Source organism: Protopterus annectens, chromosome 7.part1 (genome assembly GCF_019279795.1).
Source record: "Protopterus annectens isolate FY-2018-M chromosome 7.part1, PAN1.0, whole genome shotgun sequence".
In the NCBI taxonomy this organism is placed as follows: domain Eukaryota; kingdom Metazoa; phylum Chordata; order Ceratodontiformes; family Protopteridae; genus Protopterus; species Protopterus annectens.
The window spans coordinates 182,850,873-182,871,216 of NC_056740.1; the positions used below are offsets into that span (position 1 = coordinate 182,850,873).

Here is a 20,344-nt window from a genome sequence, read left to right on the forward strand (position 1 = left end):
ACAATAGTGCACCATGAAATGATAAAATGTCTAATCCCACAGTTGAGACTTCTGCAATACTAATAGAATCATATTATCAGCTAAGACAAATACATAGCATGCTACTTTGTAACATGCCATTATGATTGCTTTCTCCAAAAGATATCCTTTTGTGACCCAGGCCAAAGGTTAGTGGTGTCTGTCTCATTAGACAGTTGCAGTTGAATGGACTTAACAGTCTAGGTACTGAAACAAATATTTCTTTAATGTGTTCAGAGATCCAGAGGGTTGTAAAAAGATTACCATAGCACAAATCCAGTGTCAGGAATGCACAGCTATAAGTCATTCCCTCCAGTTTTACCTTAAACCTTACATGTTTGTTTTTGACTGATTTAGATCATGTACACACACAAGCATTATCAGTCGTGGTAGTGGTGCTGCGGTAGCGTTGTCGCCTCACAGCAAGACATTGTCGCGTTCGATTCTCAGCTAGAGCGTCTTCTGTGTGGAGGCATGCGTGAATAGGCGAGCCTTCTTTGAAGGTTGTGTGTCAGGGCTGGTAACTCGGCACGTAAAAATCCACTACCAAACATTACCGGACCGGAGTTCTGCCATGGCGACCCCTAACCGGGATAAGCCGAAAGACGCAACAACAACACACGCAAGCATTATCACATTATAAACAAATGGGCTCAACCTGATTAGCAACTTGTCTACCGGCATCTCTAGAGATGACCAACATGTTACAGCCTTATGCACATGTATGCTCTATATCTAATGCATGCTGTGACCTCAGATATTATGGAAAAACACAGTGAAGCTCTCGAAGACCACCTGTAGATTGCTGAACAATACTAGATAGCATATTTGACCAGATTGCCTCCTTCCTAATTTCAAATGTTTGCCCTAGTTTTTTTTCATGACACATGAATTCCATACTTACAACTTCCGTGGAGACTACATTTGCACCAGTTGCATTACCCTACGTATAGACAGTTAATAAAAAAAGCACATCTAGTAATAAAACTACTTTCCAGATATTACATTTTCAGATACATGGTGAAGTTTTTCTTAAGAATGTTTCATTTAATACTCATCTCTGTTTTAAAAAGAATTTCTAAAAAAATAAAGGCTGTGGAAATTACTTGGATTAGTAAAAGAACCAACTCAAAAAATTCTATTTTGAGTGTAAGGTGTGTGCAGAAAGTGCTATGCTATGATATAGTAAAACATTATATATCCACAGTGGCCTTTCTGAGCTCTGTGAGACATCAAGGGAGGCAAAAGCCAAAGTCTGGCTGTTCAAAGGCATCCATTCAAAAGTTTAGATCACAGATCCATGCGTAGGACTTGCACTTACTTCTCCTAATGTGACTAGGGAAGTGTTCTGTCACTTCTGTCATGATCTTGTTAAGATAGTGAAAATTCTTTTTGGTGACAAAATGTTGCTTTCCTGGCAAGCTTGAACCTCACCAAGAACTCAGAGGCTCAGTGACAACTTGTATCATTTGAAACTTCCTGATTAAAAAAAAAAAAAGTTATGTACTCATCGTAATGATAGATCTGTGCTGTCTGTTTCCATCCTTCCTCAATGTATGGATTTCAGCGCCAACCTGGGATCCAACTTCAACCACTTTTTCAGACTTTAGGATCTAAAGCTCAGGCCCCATCACTTACCAATATTCCCCTCCCTCCCTCATCATTACTGCAGATCATGCTTCCTAAAATTTCCTGGAAAACCACAAAAAATGGTGTATGTATCCATGTAACTAATGTATAAAAAGGAATCTGTTCTGGAGCTGTAATTCATACAGTCATGCCAAAAGTCAAAATATGAAAAATCTTCCATGAAATGGAAGGGGGATGGAGGGAGAGGAGATTAGGAAGGATGGAAACAGACAACACAGACATAGCCAGCCATAGGCATAGGTCAACTAGGTGGCCACCTAGGGCACTGCCCTAGCAGCGGCACTTTTCCAATAATCTGAATGGTGTAGGTAGACCAGGATGGGGGCACAGGATGGTGTTGGGGGGATACCATGGAGACATTTTGCCTAGGGCACCAGTTGACCAAAGGCTAGTCCTGAACACAGAGTATATAAATTTTATATCTGATATTGCCTTTTCTGTCCACTCTTCAATGTATGGGAAAAATTTACCAGCCTATTATGTTATCAGACTGGCATCATGCATAAATATTCCAGAGGATGGCAGAACCAAAAGCAGCCCTATCTCTGGAAAGCAGATTCAATTTGTAGTGGGAAATAAATGTATGAATCTTGACCCATGTGGCAGTAGCAGAGATGTCATAAATTGAAGCTTAGAAAAGAAAGCCAAAGAAGCAGAGACAGATCCTGTTGAATGTGTTTTGGGTGGTCTGGGTAGGGTTAAACCTTTGCCTTTGTAAACTTGAGAAATGTAGGCTGACTAAAGTGACCTTAGAGACTCCTTTTCCCATCATAGCTTTCAAGAAAGGTACAAACAACTGATCTGACTTCAGAAGGGTTTAGTTTGAGGCAGATAAAAACATAATTATTCATGCACATCTAGTAAGTTTAACATGTACTCGCCATTATTAGAGAAATTTCGGAAGAAAAATGGCAGATGTATGCTTTGATTAAGGGACGTCTCTGCAGCTACTTATGGGAAAAAGGAGGGGATGGTTCATAAGGAAACCCTGCCTTTGTGAAAGATGATACTTGGTGGTTGGCAAGACATAGCCTGAATTTCAAAAACTCTGGCTGAGGTAATGGCTAACAGGAAAACATTTTCCATGACAAAAATTTTAGGCCCACTTTGAAAGCAGGTTTGAATGGAGGGTTGTGTCATGGTCTCTAACTTAATAGTGAGGTCCCAAGGAAGTGTGGGATCCTTAATAGGAGGCTTAAGAAGGAAGGTACCCTTCAAAAAGGCTTTGCATAATTTGAGGGATGCTAAAGAAGCATGATCTTTACCCACATAAACAGTATAAATATCTGCTAGCTGAACTTTAGTAGTAGAATAACTGGCTCCACAGGGAAAACAGAAGTGAGGAAATCTAGCATTACAAAGATGGGTGATGAAAGGGGGTCCAGATTTATCTCAGAAGCCCAAATAAAGAATCTTTTCCATTTACTTTCTTATATCTTCCTAGTGGAAGGTTTTTGAAATGGTGTGAGAATGTGTACCACTTAGGAAAAAAGCCTGGACTGACTAATCATCATGGGAAGTGGAGAAACCATGCAGTTACTTTCAGGGCCCAAATGTCTGGATTGGGCATACCAGATAAGGGAGACAAAAGATCTGGATCTGGATCAGGCTCCCAAGGAGGGTGTACCAGGTGAGACCAAAGAAAGGGGAACCCCCGTAAGAGACAGTGGGGATGGATGTGGTCTTCTGCTGAGATACTTTCTGTAGAAGTTTGGGGATTAGAGGAGTTGGGAAAAACATACAGGAGACCAAAGGGCCAACTGTGAATTAGAGTGTTCATAGATTATAGGTTCATAGATTAGTACTAAGCTAACTGCCCTTGCTAGCCATTTTAAGCCTAGCCAATTATCCCTTGTGAGATTCAAACCCTGCACCTTGTGTTTGTAAGGCAAACACCTTAACCATTAGGCCACCCTCCTGTTGCTCAGTTATTCCCCCAGTAGGGGAATTAGAGGAAAGAACCTGCATTTTGATTTGATGGAAGAAGGGAAAAGATCGCAGCAAGGTTGGCCACACTGGCAAAAACCTTGTAACAGACCTTCTAAATTGAGAGACAACTTGTGAAGCAGTAGGATAGACCTGTTCAATCTGTCTGCTATAATGTTGGATTTCCACAGAATGTGAGTTGCTGTTATAAAATGATTGGAAGACATTGGGTAATGCCAAACTCTCATCGCTTTTCAATACAATAGATATGAACATGATCCCCTTTGTTTACTGATGTACCAGACTACTGACATCTTGTCTGCCTGGATAGAGATCATTCTTAGAGAGAGACCATCCTCAAAGGCATGCAACTGTAGGTGGTCTGCCTTCATCTCTAAGATACTGATGTGAAGATTGGCCTCTGCTGGGAGCCATGTGCCTTGGACCATCTTCTCCAAATAATGCCCCCCCCCCCCCTCAGTCAGAAAGCATCCATGGTTACTGTGGCCTTGAAAAGGGTAGAGACAAAGTGGTCCTTGGTATACTGGTGGTGACAGAATCCACCAAGTTATATGTTCTTTGCAGATGTCTGATATAATTGGAAAGGACATGGGCTATGTCTGAAAGAACATTGAACTGCTAGATTCCACTGCAGTACTCTCATATAATGTCTTGCCAGGTGAACCAAAGTAATGGAAGCTGCCATTGATCCTAGAAGTTGTAATACTAATCTGGCTAGTGATGCCTGGTGTGAAAGAAGCTGCAAAGCTTGATTTCTCAGGTAAGATAGTATGCCTTGAGACAGCCTCGCTATCTGTACTAGATGAGCCACTGTGAACTGTCTGAACTGAGGTGAAATGAGATTTGCTGTGATTTTTTGTGATTTCTAGGGAGAAGCAAAGTTAAAGTAAAGTTTCTGGCCCGGGGTAGAAGAAGGTTGGTAGAAAAAATGAGGAGCCAGTCATCCGAATAAGAGAATACTTGGAATCCCTGCAGACTGACATAAGCTGCGACCATTGCCATGCATTTGATGAAAAGCCAGGGAATGTAGTAAGACCAAAGGGCAGCACTGTGAACTGAAAATGATTGGCTCCGAGGCAGAAGTGAAGAAATCTCCTGATCGCCTGTCCATTTTGATGTGGTAGTACACATCCTGGAGCTCTACTGAGCACATCCAATTGTCCTTCCTCAGAATCTGGAACTTCAAATGTTTGATATTCTACTTCAGCCAGCTGAGGTCTACAATTGACTGTGGTCCCTGTTCTTTTTTTGGCACCAAAAAGAACCTCAAGTAACTTTCAAGTCCTTGTTGGTCTGGTGGAACCTTTTGGATAACTTACTTTCTTAGCAGCTTTTCTATCTCTAATGCTGCTGCTTCTGTTTGGGAGGTTGGCACATTGGGAGGTTTCTTTACTGAGGGAGGTGGTGAAATAAAGGGGATGTAATAACCTCTGGTTACAATTGTGTGCAACTGGACATCTTTGGTGATGGATGTCCAGGCTTCTGGGTACAAAGACAAGTGACCTACAACTGCCTCCATAGTACAGCTGTCCAGAAACTGTTCACAAGCATTGGCAAGGCTTCTCTGGGAAAGGTCCCTGGAAGCCTTAATTATGCAGGCCTCCTCTGCCTCAAGGGTGACATCTGCCATCAGAGTATCCCCTCCCCCCACCATAGGGAGATCTATCTCCAGTAGAATCCTGAGAATACCCTGGGATATTCAGAACCACACCTTTTTACCCCCCTACTGGTTTCTAGAGAAAGTCCTCTAAGAAGTAGAAAACCATATGCCAAAGGCAAAAAGAGTTTTCCCATCCTGCTCACTTCTGAAAAGTGTGTCCTTTATCTTGGGGCCAAACAGAATAGAACTATTAAATGGGGTATTGATAAAAGATGTCTTAAACGTCTTCACAAACATCACATAAATGCATCCAGGCATGCATCCTTACAGTAATACCTGTACTTGTGGCACTCTGTAGCATTTGAAATTAATTGCATGGAGGCATTCAATGAGGATCGGAAGGTAGTAGCTGCAAATCCAAAATCTTTTTGTTCTCTGTAGACATGGACCCAGAAAGGGACTTGGAGGTTTCTTTGCAAATCCCTCTTAAATCTAGTCATTATTGCCAAGTAATTCAGAGACCTTAGAGCAAAGATTGCTGAAGCATATACTCACTTCCCAAATCTGTCCAAAGCTCTAGACTCTGTTAGGGGATTGGGGAGATGATCTGTCCTTGATGAGCTTTTTCTTTGTGTCTGCCACTACTAGTATGGCATCCACCTCTGGGCCCTTGCTCCAGTGAGTATGGTTTTAGGTCCAACAAGATATTTGTCAGGCTTCCTAGGAACTGGTTCTGCAATGTTCAGTTCCTTTCTTTCCTGGCAAAAGATCAAATCCACCATTTCATTAGCCATGGGAACCACTCAGGAAGTAGCTAAGCCAGTTACAAAATCCTAAAAAAAAAATGGATTCCTTCTGAGAAGGGTCTTTGGAAGACCAACCTTCTTTCTGTCTCAGACGTTTAAGGATCTCACCGAATGAGACATCCTGAAGTGGTGATTGGGGGACCGCTCCCTCTCACTGAAATACGTATCTTCTGTCAACTCCTGGGGGGATTCTAACTGCCTATTCTTGCACTTGTGCTTCTGAAGGGCCTCTGTTGGGGGCTGCTCCAGGGAGAACTTGGAAGACCAAGGGGTGTCCTGAATGAAGACTTTCTCAAGACTTGTAGGAACCAGCTGTCCCAGTGGAATAGACTGGGTAGGATCAGAACCGAGGGCCACCAATTATGGAGTGAGTGGAACCAACAGGGAAACAGACAACCAGTCACCAGCCTTTTAGAAAGTACTCTCAACTCCCTCAAAGGCAGAAGCTGAGGGGGAGCCCAGGGACTCCCCAGTAGAAGCCAGAGCTACCACACTAGGATGTCTGATGAAACCAACCTAAACCTGCTCCGAGACATATGCCAGAGTTGAGTTATCGAATGCTGAAACCCCAAGAGGAAGAAATAGCTCTGACAACTTTAAAATAGAGCCTTTGCCCCCGGAATTGGTGCCAAAGCTGCAGCTCTGAGATTCATCCAGCTCTGAGAAAATGGGGATTGGTTTGACCATAGGTAATGCCATAGTCAAAAAAGACCATAACTTTGGATCTGACACGAACAACCCATGAAAATTCAGATCCAAAGATTCCAAAGCTGGTGGTCGGATTAGCGTAAGGGATGCCAAAGGCAGAGTAGAGGGCCGAAGGCTCACAGGTCCAATGCAAAAAGGAGCCAGGAGACTTCCAGTAGACTTAGGGAAGAAGATGTGACTAGAGGTCTGGAGGATTTCTGTCTGGAAGAAGATGGGAATGAAGTCTAAGGGAGAATGACTGCAGAGTAAAACTTGGCTCTGGCAGGAGGAGGAATTTTGGATAATAGAGGGATTGGATCTGATGTGGCTGTAGGATCCAAGGGCATCAAAAGTTTTGCAGATGGAGTCAAAAATAATACCGATGAAGGAGAGCAGTTATGGGATTGCTTCCTCATTTCTTTACTTTTCTCTTTGGACTCGTTGCTCTTGTCCCTCTTATGTTTCTCAAAGGTCTTCTTCATGGATGGGGACCCTCCAAAAACAGATAATTTTGAAGATTATCCTGGTAGAACAAGACCCTTAGGAACCAATTTATGATGCTCAATAACTGCTCATTGCCCAAATGCTGTATAGATTGAGCAATCTTCTTCAGCTTGGGTAGCTCCTAAACAATATACTCATTTAAGGCTGCAGGCGACACATTTCCCAAATCCAGTAGGTTTGTCAGACATAGCTAAAGAAAACAGCAGTGACAAACACACAGATAACAGAGCTACCAACAACAGTAGTGGAGAATACCCTTAAGGTAACAGGAAAATACCAGCAATGGTAAGATATAAAATACTAGACAATAGGAGACAAATGAGTGCCAGACGCACAAGAAAAGTCTACAGAAGTTTTTTTTTTTTTTTTTTTGGTGGGCAAGGGAAAAAAGTACAAACATTGTATAAAAACAAGACTAAATTATTGAAGATGACAGGAATATATGAAAAAGACAAGAGAAAGCTGTGGCAAACATTCGTCAACAAATCACATCCATACTCAATGAGCAGCAAATAAGATCTGAGTTAACGTTGGGGACAGGAGGGGATATGGGGTAAGAGGAGGAGCCTGAGCTACAAATCCTAAAGTCAAGAAAAGCATCTGAAGTGGGATCATAAGCTGGATCCAAAACCCATACATTGAGGAATGGATGGAAAAGGCATCTGATCAAAAGATTGCTCCCCCCCCCTCCAAAAAGGTGTGACTGTGAGAGAATAGTTGCTGCTTACCAACGATAAAATAAACTTTTATTCTTAGTTAACCTAAGAAGTACAGTTAACTTTATGACTTTAGGTCTCTAAAAGCTGTGGATTTTCTAAGCTTTGCTCAACTATTATGATACAAAGCACTTTGAGGTCATTTGTGTTTACTTCAAGCTCGCATGACACATTCTGGATGCAGTAAGAAACCTGAACACTTTATACTCATCATACAGAACGTGTCTGTAGTACTGTGAACCACTGCCACACAATCCAAGAACATCATTTTCTTTAAACATGCTTTGATCTTGCTTTCTGATACTGTAGATACTAAATAAATGACATGCGCAGTCATTTGCATTGTCAAACTTTTATTCAACCATTAACTGATGAAAACAGCACTGAAAAGAGAAGACATTTAAGGGGAAAATCGATAGTATGAAACGAGTGTGGCCCTTAATTATCCTGCTTTAAGAAGGATAGAATGACACAATGAATACACAATCACAGAATCAAATAATGATTTGAGTATAGAGGAAGTGCATAGGCATCCTGAGTATGTTTCTGGGAATAATAAGGTGAAACAATCAAGTGACTGGGGGGAATTAAAGTTTTTGTCACTCTCTTATGCCACCTTTTCCTATTCTAAGAAGCTGCAGTACACATAGCCTGCACTCTTCTCCACCAGGTAACACCCCATCTTCTTAATTTATGTCATTCTCTGTAAACTTTTTTAAATAGTTTTTGTTCACTCTTGGCTAGGATGACCATATACATGTGGTTGGTGCCTCACATTTCTTTCTAGCCCCTGTAGACCAAATGGCATATCTTCTGGACTAGACTGCCAGCCTATTGGCACAGCTGGTGGAGCATTTATCTATCTCTGGGAATATGGAAGGGGAAAACTGAAGCATCCTCCATTGTCTGCTACTAATTACAGGAATGCTGCATACTCCCTATACCTCTCTAAGGGGAGAACTTGCAGCGACATAACCAGTCATCGATGAGCACTCTCACTCTTGATGCATTGACATCCATCCTCTCCTCTGTGCACAGATATGTCCATATGACATTAATGCTGCTCTCCAGCTTCTGCTACAGATAAACACTGTGCAGCAAAAAAATAAAATTTCTATCCTTCTCGTTAGGTAGGCTGGCTGTCAGATGCTATAAGATAAGTTTTTGAGAATCCCCCATATTTTGATTCACTCTTGAGAAGGGCTAGGCTGGTAAAGCCAGGGGTGAATTTGAGACAACTTATCCAATTATCCAGTTCCCACTTGAATTGTGATAATTTGTCACCCAGCTAGCTAAGTAGAAGGACATCCTAATTACTGTGGTTGCGTAATGATCAAAAGAAAGGGAGTTATCAACCCAAGTTCCAAGATCTCTAACACTTTCCTTTTGGAGTGGGGTATTATTTGTGTTGTAAAGAGGGGGAGGTGTAGTGTCCCAAATGCAGTAATATTGAACTTCTTATTTCGTTTAAGACCATTATTATCACACCATGTGTTGAAAAGTGTAAGTTCTTGATGCAGAGCTTGGGAGTCTGAAGGTGACTTAACAACGATTTCCATTTCATAGTTGTCTGTAAACTTAGTTAGCCTGAGGCTTTAGTTCATGATCCAGAGATCAGAAAATTAAATGCCAAACAAAAGGGGCTCTGCAGTGCACTGCTGCTCACATTTATAGTTTCAGTTGAGGCACATACTATGCATACTGTGTAAGTTCTGCCTTTAGCCTGTTAGCTATCCAACTTAACAGAAAGGAGATAGTTTGCCATGCATTAAGTTTATTAACTATACTAGCATGGGGGGTGGTATCAAAGGCCTTGGTTGGGTCTAGGTATGCCGTATGGATGGCATGACCACTATCAATAGCTTGACTTGCTCTTTTAAAGAAGTTGACAAATGCATAAGGCAGGATGTACATTTCACAAAGTAAGCTACTGCAGATCTAGCCTGATGAGATTTTTGATGTCATAGTTTATCAGAACAGTTATAATGTGTTCCATGACTTTGCAATTTAGACATATCAGGACAATTTGTCTATAATTTCTGGGGTCAGTGGTGGGGCCACCCTTGTGGAATGGCATCACAACTGTTGTACACTAAATTTCATGGACAAATCTAGTGGCTAAACTTAGGTTGAATAATTGTTGAAGTGGTTCTGCCACTGCCTGTTTAGTACAAAAGCCAAGTATGTTATCAAGTTCCATAAAAAAATAATTTTTAGCTTTAGTAGCACCTTAAGTGCATCTTCATTAGTAATGGTGGGAGATCTATGATCTTCAGGAAAAAAATGGGGTTTAGACGGTCATCTTTGGGGTTAATTTAGCACTGAATTTATTTGCCAGTATGTCTGGCAATGTCTGGGGTCAGAGTAGGTAGTGCCATTATAAATGAGTTCAGAGCAATTTTTAGTGTTATTTCTTAGATTCATAATGTACCTAAAGAATAATTTGTAATTATCCTTTAAATGGTAACATAAGTTAAGAGTCCTAGTGCTATTTTATTTTAGGTTTTTAGTCAAATTTCTGATGTTTTCTTTGACTTGGGAGTATTTGATCTTCTATATACTCTATGGAGTTTTTTTTTCCTTTTTTATAGAACATATTTATGTTGGTGATCTACTAGGTGGTTTGCTTTTAAATATCCCATTTTATTTAGATCTGGTTGGGAATGCTAAACGTATACACTTATCCAAGTGGGCATATAACTCCTTTGTGAAACCACATGCTGTAGCACCATCAGGGATTAGTATTTGTATCCACCTGGTTGTTTGGGACTGTATTAACTTGTTCACCATCAGTGAATATTATTTCCTCTAGTGGGCTGGTCTACAATCTGGCCCTGGGAATTATTTATAAAATTTAAGCACACACCCACAGTAGCCACCTGGCCTGAATGCATGATAGGGGGCATTCTTTCTGAACATATCAACAAAGTTTCAGTAAACAGACATGGATGTGGTCCAAATGTATAAGAGACTAATAAGTTAATTACCTTGGAATGACCAGCAGGTGGACTCTACTTATAAAAAGGCACTATGGCAGCAGCAATAGCTTTATCCAGTATTTAGAAGCCCCAAAATGAAAGGTGCTGACCACCCTTACCAAAGCACGTAAGGTTATCAAGCAACTTGTCTAATTCTGACACATACTGGATGCCTCTGTAATGTTACCAACTATTTAGCCAAGTGCTGAAGTCAATCTTCTTTTCACTATACCTAAGCATCACTTTTGCTAAAAGGAGTCCACTAAGAGCCAGGGTCTTACGTAAATTTGTGACATGCATGGAGAGTTTTGTTATATCTCTTTACATATTCCTTAGAGTTCTGTGCGCCAAGTCGGTCATGCCCACATCGGCTACCACTGTGTCATAATAATATTTATGTCAAGGACACTTAAAGCTCCTTCACCTATCAGAGATCCTGTCACCTGAAAGACAACTCACCATCACACTGTCTTTTAGTGTGTCTTACTATGGAGTCACCAATCACAAAAACATCTTTATTTGTAGAGTGGTCTGGGATACTGGATTTGAGATAATTTAGATCATGAAAACACTTTATTGTAATTGTCTTGGGGGGTTTCTGTTAGATTTTTCACTGAGACCTGGCAAGGATTACTTTACAAACTCAGCATAAGATATTCTTGTGTGGGCTAGTACAGAATTATGTGGAAGTGTGTGTTGCTTACACTGTTTTTATGTGAGATTGAGGCCTCCATGTTAGTTAAATATTTGCATCTCTCACAAATGGACTGACTTGTACCTAGAAAAGGATCATTATCTGTGAGAAATAGGCAGTTGCTACACTGCCTAAGGATAACAAGTGCTAAGAGGCTGGGAACAGAAGGAAGACAAATAGTCTGACCTTCCATTTTAGTCCAGAAATCTGGAGACTTTAATTCATGGCACAGTTTAGGTTATGCTGCTGTAGGCAGAATGCACTAATTTTATAATACAAGTATTGCACACAAGCTTAACTTTATGATGCAGTGGGCACAGTTTAGGTTTTTATGCTAGAAGAGCACTGCCAACTCAGTACATCCTGCAAGGCTTATGATATTTAATGCTGACAAGTATAGCAATTGCTTTGGTAAGGTTCTCATGTTGCACAGACACATGCTTTTTTCGGTTCAAGGTTCCCATGAGAGACATGCAATGGTCTTGCCACTTCCAGTGGTGCAAACATTCTCACTCCTTGCATGACCATGACCAATCATTAGCTGGAATGGCTGTTGCCACTTCAGCTGTGCAAAAGGATTTCCTTCCCCTTTTACTGGGTGGAAAACTCATTGAGTATCTGAGGACACAAGTATAGCTGATCTACTCTGAAACAAAGTATAGAGGACAATATGCATTGTATGTGGCTCTGCAAGATTTTCTTCCTGTTCTGAAGAAAGGTACTTTCCTAAATCACGTGGACAGCCTTGTAATATTTTATATTAATAAGTAGGGTGGCACATAGTACTCCCCATGTGCAGGGAGGTAGTTCAGTAATAAAACTGAAAAGTGGATTTCAAGTTGCCTATCTCATTTTCAGAACTATCTGGAAGATATATTTACCCGAGTGAGCTTCAGGGCCTCAGAGTGGTATCTGTTTAGATTCATCATGGCAAGCATCTTTTAAACTTGGGAGTCCTCAGTATGTGACTGAGAGACACATAAGTGACAAGCACAGACCCGTCACTTTCAATATTCTTAAAATAAAGTCATAAACAAACAGATGTCAGCCACTGTTTTAAGAGGCATAAACAGCTCAGTAGGTGCAAATTATCAGTGTAGTAGTTGACCTTCACTGGTAAAATTAACAGCATACCCCCAAAATGTGTTTCAACATTGCAGTTGCGTACAGTGTGGGTACTTAAGTAGAAGGAATTTACTACTTCTAACATGGATGGAGCATTTTGTGATTAGCAATATGCTGTAAAGAACAAAATATGTTTAACAGAATACATTTACTAAGCATACCATTTAATATCGAGTATATTAATGTAGGTGGGAAATCAAACATAAAAAAATGCCTTTCTCAGCTGTTGTATTTTGTTTTACCAAGATAAAAAAAAATTTTTCATAATAAAAATATAAGAAAAGTAACAAACTGCTAATTGGGGACATATATTTCTTGACATTTAACATTTCTAAGTTACATTTTTGTGGTATGTATTCATCCCTTAAGTAACTTGCAAGATGGATTTATTGGATGCTTTAATATGCCTATCTGGAGAAGATGACTGGGTCGTATTATGTAGCTATCTAGTCATTCAATTTGCATTCAGCAATGTAATTAATGAAACTATGTGGAAGGTTATCTCTGATTATTTTCACAGAGGAAGCCTTTCTATGAAAGAAGCCTGTCTAACTTTTAGCTATGATGGACTGATTTTGCTGTAAACACAGTCAACCTTTAGAAAGTTATGCCCTTTCTTCCAATATGCCATCTAAGACTTTGGCTAAAGATGGACCTCTCTGAGGCCAGACATCCATTTTATGTTGCTTGCGTGCTATCCATAGAAGTATTCTTAAATTTACAAAGTTCTCTAAAATGTTTCTTTTTTCTCTGTTCTCAAAGGATGAGACATCTTTAGCTAGACATTAAAAACGTGGTTATTAATGTTTTACAGCAACAAATTGAAGTTTACGTGGTCATGCCCATTTGGGAATGAGTGATGTTACATGACTTATTTCACATAGTGCACATCTATAATCTATTTCAGGCATGCATAATTTAAGAGACCTACTGAACAGGTCAGGGTCAGAAACCTGTGACTGAATAAGTCTCAGCTTGGTTTTAGTGGATGTCTTCATGAAAGGTTGAAACTTTTGGTAGATGCAACTATCTATGTTTTGTTCAAAACAAGACCTAGACTGGTGAATTAGGTACAGTCTCTCTCTAACACAGGGAGGTTTACCTACAGCTTCCCTACATTCCCTATCATTGAGAGGATGTTTTTCCAAAGAGGGGTGAACTGTCAAAGAATGATTGTAATACATGCTCACTAGCACAAATAAACTTAATGCTAGAAAGTGAATTTAGCACTATATGCTTCTGGAACTATCCCTGACAACACCTCAGGCACTTCTGAGTCTGTGGAACATGCAACACTGAGATAGCTGGTTTCTTGTTAACTTCGGTGCTGTGAGCTAACATTCTTGACTGCTTAACTAACAGCCATACCCATGTTTTTTTCATGTTATAGGCAGTTTCACAAGTTATACTGACCGCATGAAAAGCAGCTACTATATCCACTGGTCAGCTCATAAGGGATTTGGCATCCTTCCTGCTTATCCAGGGCACTGACATTGCTGTCAACATCTAAGCACGAAACATCTGGACAAACCCAAAAATAATGGGGGGGGACCTCAAAAATATGGGAACATTTTTAATATTGCTGTTACAAACTTAGGGTGGTATCATGCATTTTTCTGAGGGATATGAAGTCTGAAACACAAATACCTGTCATTATTTAGTAAATTCAGTCCTAACTGATTTGCCACAAAGTTCTGAAAACCACAAATTTTATAAGGAACAGGCCAGAAATATGAGGTGAAAATCTGGACAGTTGAGAGGTATGGCCATCGGGTGTTTATGGCTATGTACTCTCCTTGTTTGAAGCTTAGCCTCTCTTATGTGCTTGTTAGTGGAGTATTACCAGTAGTGAACGTTTCTTTAGTTATAAAGACCTTATCTGGTGCAGGTTTTACAACAGCTCTGGGAACAGGTTTTAGGTAAGCAGACATAAAATACGTTTTGGCATTGTTGCACAGCGTCACGCAGACCTCATAAAGTTATTCATAATGCTTTGCACTGGCACAGTATGGACATTATGCTTAGACACTTTCATCCTGGAGTACCAAGGAATCAGCACTGGATAGAACCAAATTGTTTTAACACAGCAGTGATATTTTTGTCACTACAGAACATTATCAAATAATTCTCTAGGCTATACAAATACTATGCAGCTACCCTGAAACACAGTTTTATAGACAGTTTCCCTAACAAAATACTCTTCTCATAGTAGTAGAATATTCTAAGACTTGGAGAGGCCTCTTATTTGTTACAATTTGTAAAAATGGTGTTATATGACTACAGCACTGTTAAGGTTCATGTCTGCCTTTCATCTACTGCCGTGGCTCAGTGACAATGTGGTCCATATCTTTCTACTAAGGATATTACATAGGTTTCCTGCACAGGGAAACCTAGTTTGGGGCTGGGATTAACCTGTTATCCTGAAACCTTTAGTGTTCACCCATTCAAGCTTCTGCCGATGTAGTGCTGAAGTCTGCATGTGGAAAATGGTCTAGGCTGTGGTACAAGCTTTTGCAGCTGGTGTCTGTACAGGTTTTTAATAAGTAGGAGTGAGATAATGAACAATTGGTGGATTCACAAATCTGTGGATTTGCTGGTTGAAATTCCTGCGAACAGAACACTGCCACCCCCCTAAATGTACTGATCTTGGAGTTAATCACAAGTGCAAAAGTAGAGGTGAAAAGATCCTCACCCCCCCCCCCCACCATAGCATTTGTATTTTATGTATTTTTTTTTCTAAAATGTTTTCTTGCATTTGACATGGATTTTGAGTTGGCCTTATTCAGTGAGTTGTTAAACAGCTCTTGAAGCTTTCTGGTCTAGGCTACACGCCATTATCAGACATTACACAGTCTCATATTCTGCTGAAATCCCAGGCTGACTTCTGTAGTCTACACACCATTATCAGACATAACGCAGTCTGATATTCTGCTGAAATCCCAGGCTAACTTCTGTAGTCTACACAGCATTATCAGATATTACACAGTCTGGTATTCTGCTGAAATCCCAGGCTGACTTCTATAGTCTACACACCATTATCAGACATTACGTAGTCTGATATTCTGCTGAAATCCCAGGCTGACTTCTGTAGGCTACACACCATTATCAGACATTACATATGCTGATATTCTGCTGAAATCCCAGGCTGACTTCTGTAGTCTACACACCATTATCAGACATTATATATTCTGATATTCTGCTGAAATCCCAGGCTGACTTCTGTAGTCTACACACCATTATCAGACATTATATATTCTGATATTCTGCTGAAATCCCAGGCTAACTTCTGTAGTCTACACACCATTATCAGACATTATGTAATCTAATATTCTGCTGAAATCCCAGGCTGACTTCTGCAAAGCAGGTCCTTAGGACTTGCTAGCAAGTTTCCAACATACTACTTAGTGTAAATGCTAGGAACTTAGTCAAATGTATAATTTCAAGCCAAGTCTGACTTGGAAAAAAGTATGCTCAGTATGTTCTTAACAGGAATGCAGATCCTTGAGAGCATCTTGACCCAACAAGTCTCTCCATCCTTCAGGTTGAATAGCTGGAAGCTCATGGCTTTCCCAGATCCCTTGTCATACCTGCACATTGACTGAAACAAGGTAATGTTAGCCATCAAACGTATTTCCCTCTCAGAGGCAAAAGTTGTAAAATTGGATTGCTAGCCCAGGGTGGACAGATGTTGAAGTCTGCACTCTGGAACCATCGTGCTGAACTCTGTAGGGTGGGGCCAACCTACAGAGAGGATGGTCACATGAATAATAAGGATTTGCTTTCGGTGTGTTGTTAAAGATATGGTGGTATGATAGGTTTCTATCTTACACATATCTTCTGTGAATGGAGGCTTCACAAGGCTCCCATCTGCCTAAAGTATAAAACAGATCACCAGGTTTACAGTGTAGCTAATTTAGGTAATTGCTATGTGACAGAAGCTTTGAAGGGAACTGCAGTTTTAAGTTCCTTAAGATCAAATCTCAGTTCTGGTAAATTGGTAGTACCCCATGATTTTATTTATCCCTGTTTCTTTCAATATGTACCCATGTGCCACAATACAGTACATTTTCTCTTTCCACCTTCCCCTTTTTCCTAGCGTCGCTCTCTCCCTTCTTCCTCTTTCTGTGTAGACTGACTGAATTCACATGGTGGTGTCATGTACGCATTGACTTCTCTCTGTAACGTATTTAATCTTTTTAAATATGTAGTAGATGTAAGATGTTATGAATCAGGGTGAGACTATATGGGAAGATTCATGTTAATTTGGTATGCATCCTCCTGTCTTCTAACCAGATCATGTTTGCTATGGTACTACAATCTGTAAGGTAGCAAAAATCACCACGTACCATGTACGCACTTACTTTGTGATAGAATGATGGGCTTCCTCATAAACTTTGCTGTAATGTAGTCAATGGGATCACATACTGGGTTTCTTTTGGATAAGCATGAGTTAGTTTTGTTTACAATGCATTTTGGATGTGTTTGTGTATTTTTAATTGTAATGTATAAGGAAAAGTACAATGCTTCTTCATTTCTTTTATTCACAGAAATACAGAAATGAGTTTAATACAAATTTTGCCATAACAGAAACATATAAATATGCCAAGAAGTATCGCAGTCAGGTATGTTGTTTTTTGTTTTGTTTTTTTGGGGGGGGCAGAAAGTTTGAAATTATTACTCCCATTTTTTTCCATTTTAACTGTGTTGTTAATGTTCATCCACTGATAAAAATGTACACTTTGGAGCAAAAGATTATCAATAGATAGATCACTTTGGAGCAAAAGATTATCAATAGATAGATTAGATATGAATTTAGATGCAGTAAGTGAGGGAGACATTGATTAAGCAAACAGTACACTGGCTAATAAGGCAAAGACAGAGAATGTTGGAATAGCCCAGCAGATACATTGTGTGCTATTGTTGCAAGCCAAGTGTGTAGTTGCAGAGAAGGGCATAAGAGAACAAAACCAGGATGGATGAACTACAGGCAGAGCTAACAGCAGTAAAACATAAAAAGATAGTAAGACAGCTCACAGATGCTGAATGCAGAATGAGCAAGCAAGTGCAGTGTGAGCCACAAGTGATGGTGCACCGTGCAAAGTACCACAGGGTGCACCGTGCAGACAAAGTACCACAGGGGACACCGCCACAGACTGTTTGAGAAGACTGCAAGATGGCTGACTACCAAAGCACAGTGCCTACACCAGCTATAGTAGGATGGGTGAAGGACTGTAGTGAGAATGTTTACAACGTTACACAAGATTCTGTAGAGGATCAGCAGTAACACTAAAGCATGATGGGATATCTCACTTCGAAGCCACCACAAAGCTGAAGCATGCTACAGATCCGAAAATAACATGACTTGCCCTCTCTGCATTTGTTCCCATTTGTCCTAATCTGTAACAACAAACACAAGTGGCTAGTACCAGTATTTGTCTCATGGCTCAACTCAACTGTTCAAATAAATGGTCAAGTCTTGTCAGCTTCTCTGATGTCTGTCAAATCTATACATACCTTTCCATTATGTCTGGATTCACACACATCCTTACTGTTTCAGTGGCTCAAATGAAAGCCCCATTTCTAGCCCATAATATTAAACTTTACACAGCTCTATTTTATGCTTCTCCATGAGGCAGAGATAATTTACTTGGATAACAGCTTTCTTTTTGGTTCTTGTATTAGCCAGATTAGTTATTGATTTGCAGATTCTTATATTAATATGTATTAGATGTTTTAACAAAGACAGAAATGTGTGCTCAATACCAGTAAATCTCTCTTGCAGAAAGTGGTTCCATTCATTCACATTAACCAGTCTATAACTATATTGGTGTATTTCACAGACCAGTCCATCCATGGTGACAAGAGACTCAGTTCTCTGAAGGTTAATTCAGCATAAAGACAGCACAAAGAACATTATTCCAGCCCAATTTTTTTTTTTATGCAAGGGATCAATATTTCAGTTTAGATGACAGATAAAATAATGTTTTGCTGGCTGATGAAGTAAGTGCATATTATTTTGCTCAGAGAACACCACAAAGCAGGTGCTTCAAGTACTAAGTCATAAGGCATATTCCATAAAACTACTGCAGCTACAGTCAGACATTCACCACTAAACAAGATATGTCAGACTGCTACACAGATCTTCATCCTTAAAGACTTCGTCATCTGAAGAGAAGCAGAAAGACCTGCAAGATGTCACACAAGCATGGCTCTGAACCTTTTAATGGCTCTGAACCTCTTAATGCAAGACATCTGAACAAAGCCTAAATAATTGGGGTGGGACAAAGGCCCGTATTAGGAACAGAGTTTCAATATTGCCCTTATCAACTTATAACATTGCTAGAGTAACATGTTTTGTGTTACTTTGCATTTTCTGAAGGATATGTAGCCTACAACTCAAATGCCAGTCATTATTTGCTGACTTCAATTCTCAGTGATTTACCCAAAATCCACAAATTTTATGAGGAACAGACCAAAAATATGATTAAAAAATCTGGACATTCTGCAAAAGTCAGGACAGTTGAGAGGTATGGACACAAGGATGAGCCGTGAATGCCTGCTATTACAGTAAGGATATTTGTTTAAAAAAATATTAACTGGCAAGTGTAATCAATGAACATAAGCTAAAACTTTTTGTCAATATTGTCAGGACACAAGGGAGGTCATGAATGTATTTCTACAAATGACTAATTCAAAGTTCATGCTTAAGGTTCTGTGTTTTTATTCTGAACCACTCTGTTTAGTTATCTGCTTTCTAAACCACTCTGTTTAGTTATCTGCTTTCTAAACCACTCTGTTTAGTTATTTGCTTTCAATCCATCCACAGAGAAATGGATAACATTTCCATTCCATTTTTATTCAAAGACACGTTTGTACCTTGATGATACTTTAGCAATATTTCTTACGCTTTGTGGAATAAAAAGCTGGGCATCCCTTAATGGTACATAGACAACAGTGCATAACCAACATTTGTTCTCTCAGACATGGACCTGAAGATCTACATTGAGTCTATAGGCCCTTACTTTATTAATTTATTTTAATATTTTACCAGCAGACAATGCTTCTCTGGGAATGAGTCTTAAAGGACAACATAAATGGCCCAATTTCTTTGCAGTCTTTCTGCCTTTACAGATTACTGCTGAATGGTCTGTGGAAGGCCCCACATATTCTGCTTTAGTTCTTTCTCACCATTCATCCCAAGCTTTACTGGAGGAGCTAGCATTTTTTTTTCTTACTGTTACTAAACATTTGTCAAAAAGGTATTTTCCACTACTGAAGGTATGTTCAAAAGACAGATTAAGAGCCTCTTGACTGTTTACTGGCTGAAACACTCTTAAGATCATTTTTTTATGTATTTATTTGTTAACATGGTTGGTGTACGGATACAACACCCTTTTCAGCAACAACTCAGAACAAAATCTTAATATAGATAAAACATTACATTACTCCAAAACAAATGCATTAGTAAATTATATGCATTAATTGCAAAGATATTTCTGAAGTAATTAGGACTGTAATATATTACATATATAAAAACAGTTCAAAACAAAGTAAAATGCTGATAAAATACATATACAGCACAATTCAAAACAAACTGAAATAATTGGATAATAAGTTTG

General features: G+C 39.7%; 1 protein-coding gene across 2 annotated transcripts in view; it reads left to right on the forward strand.

Moving 5' to 3' along the window:
• PLXND1 (plexin D1) overlaps positions 1-20,344 on the forward strand; it is an 817,829-nt gene that overhangs the window by 791,602 nt on the left and 5,883 nt on the right. For both annotated transcript variants that reach the window (XM_044078628.1, XM_044078629.1), the window contains exon 35: positions 17,273-17,347. In XM_044078628.1, coding sequence (XP_043934563.1) covers positions 17,273-17,347 — 75 coding nt within the window. The remainder of the gene's footprint in view (positions 1-17,272; positions 17,348-20,344) is intronic.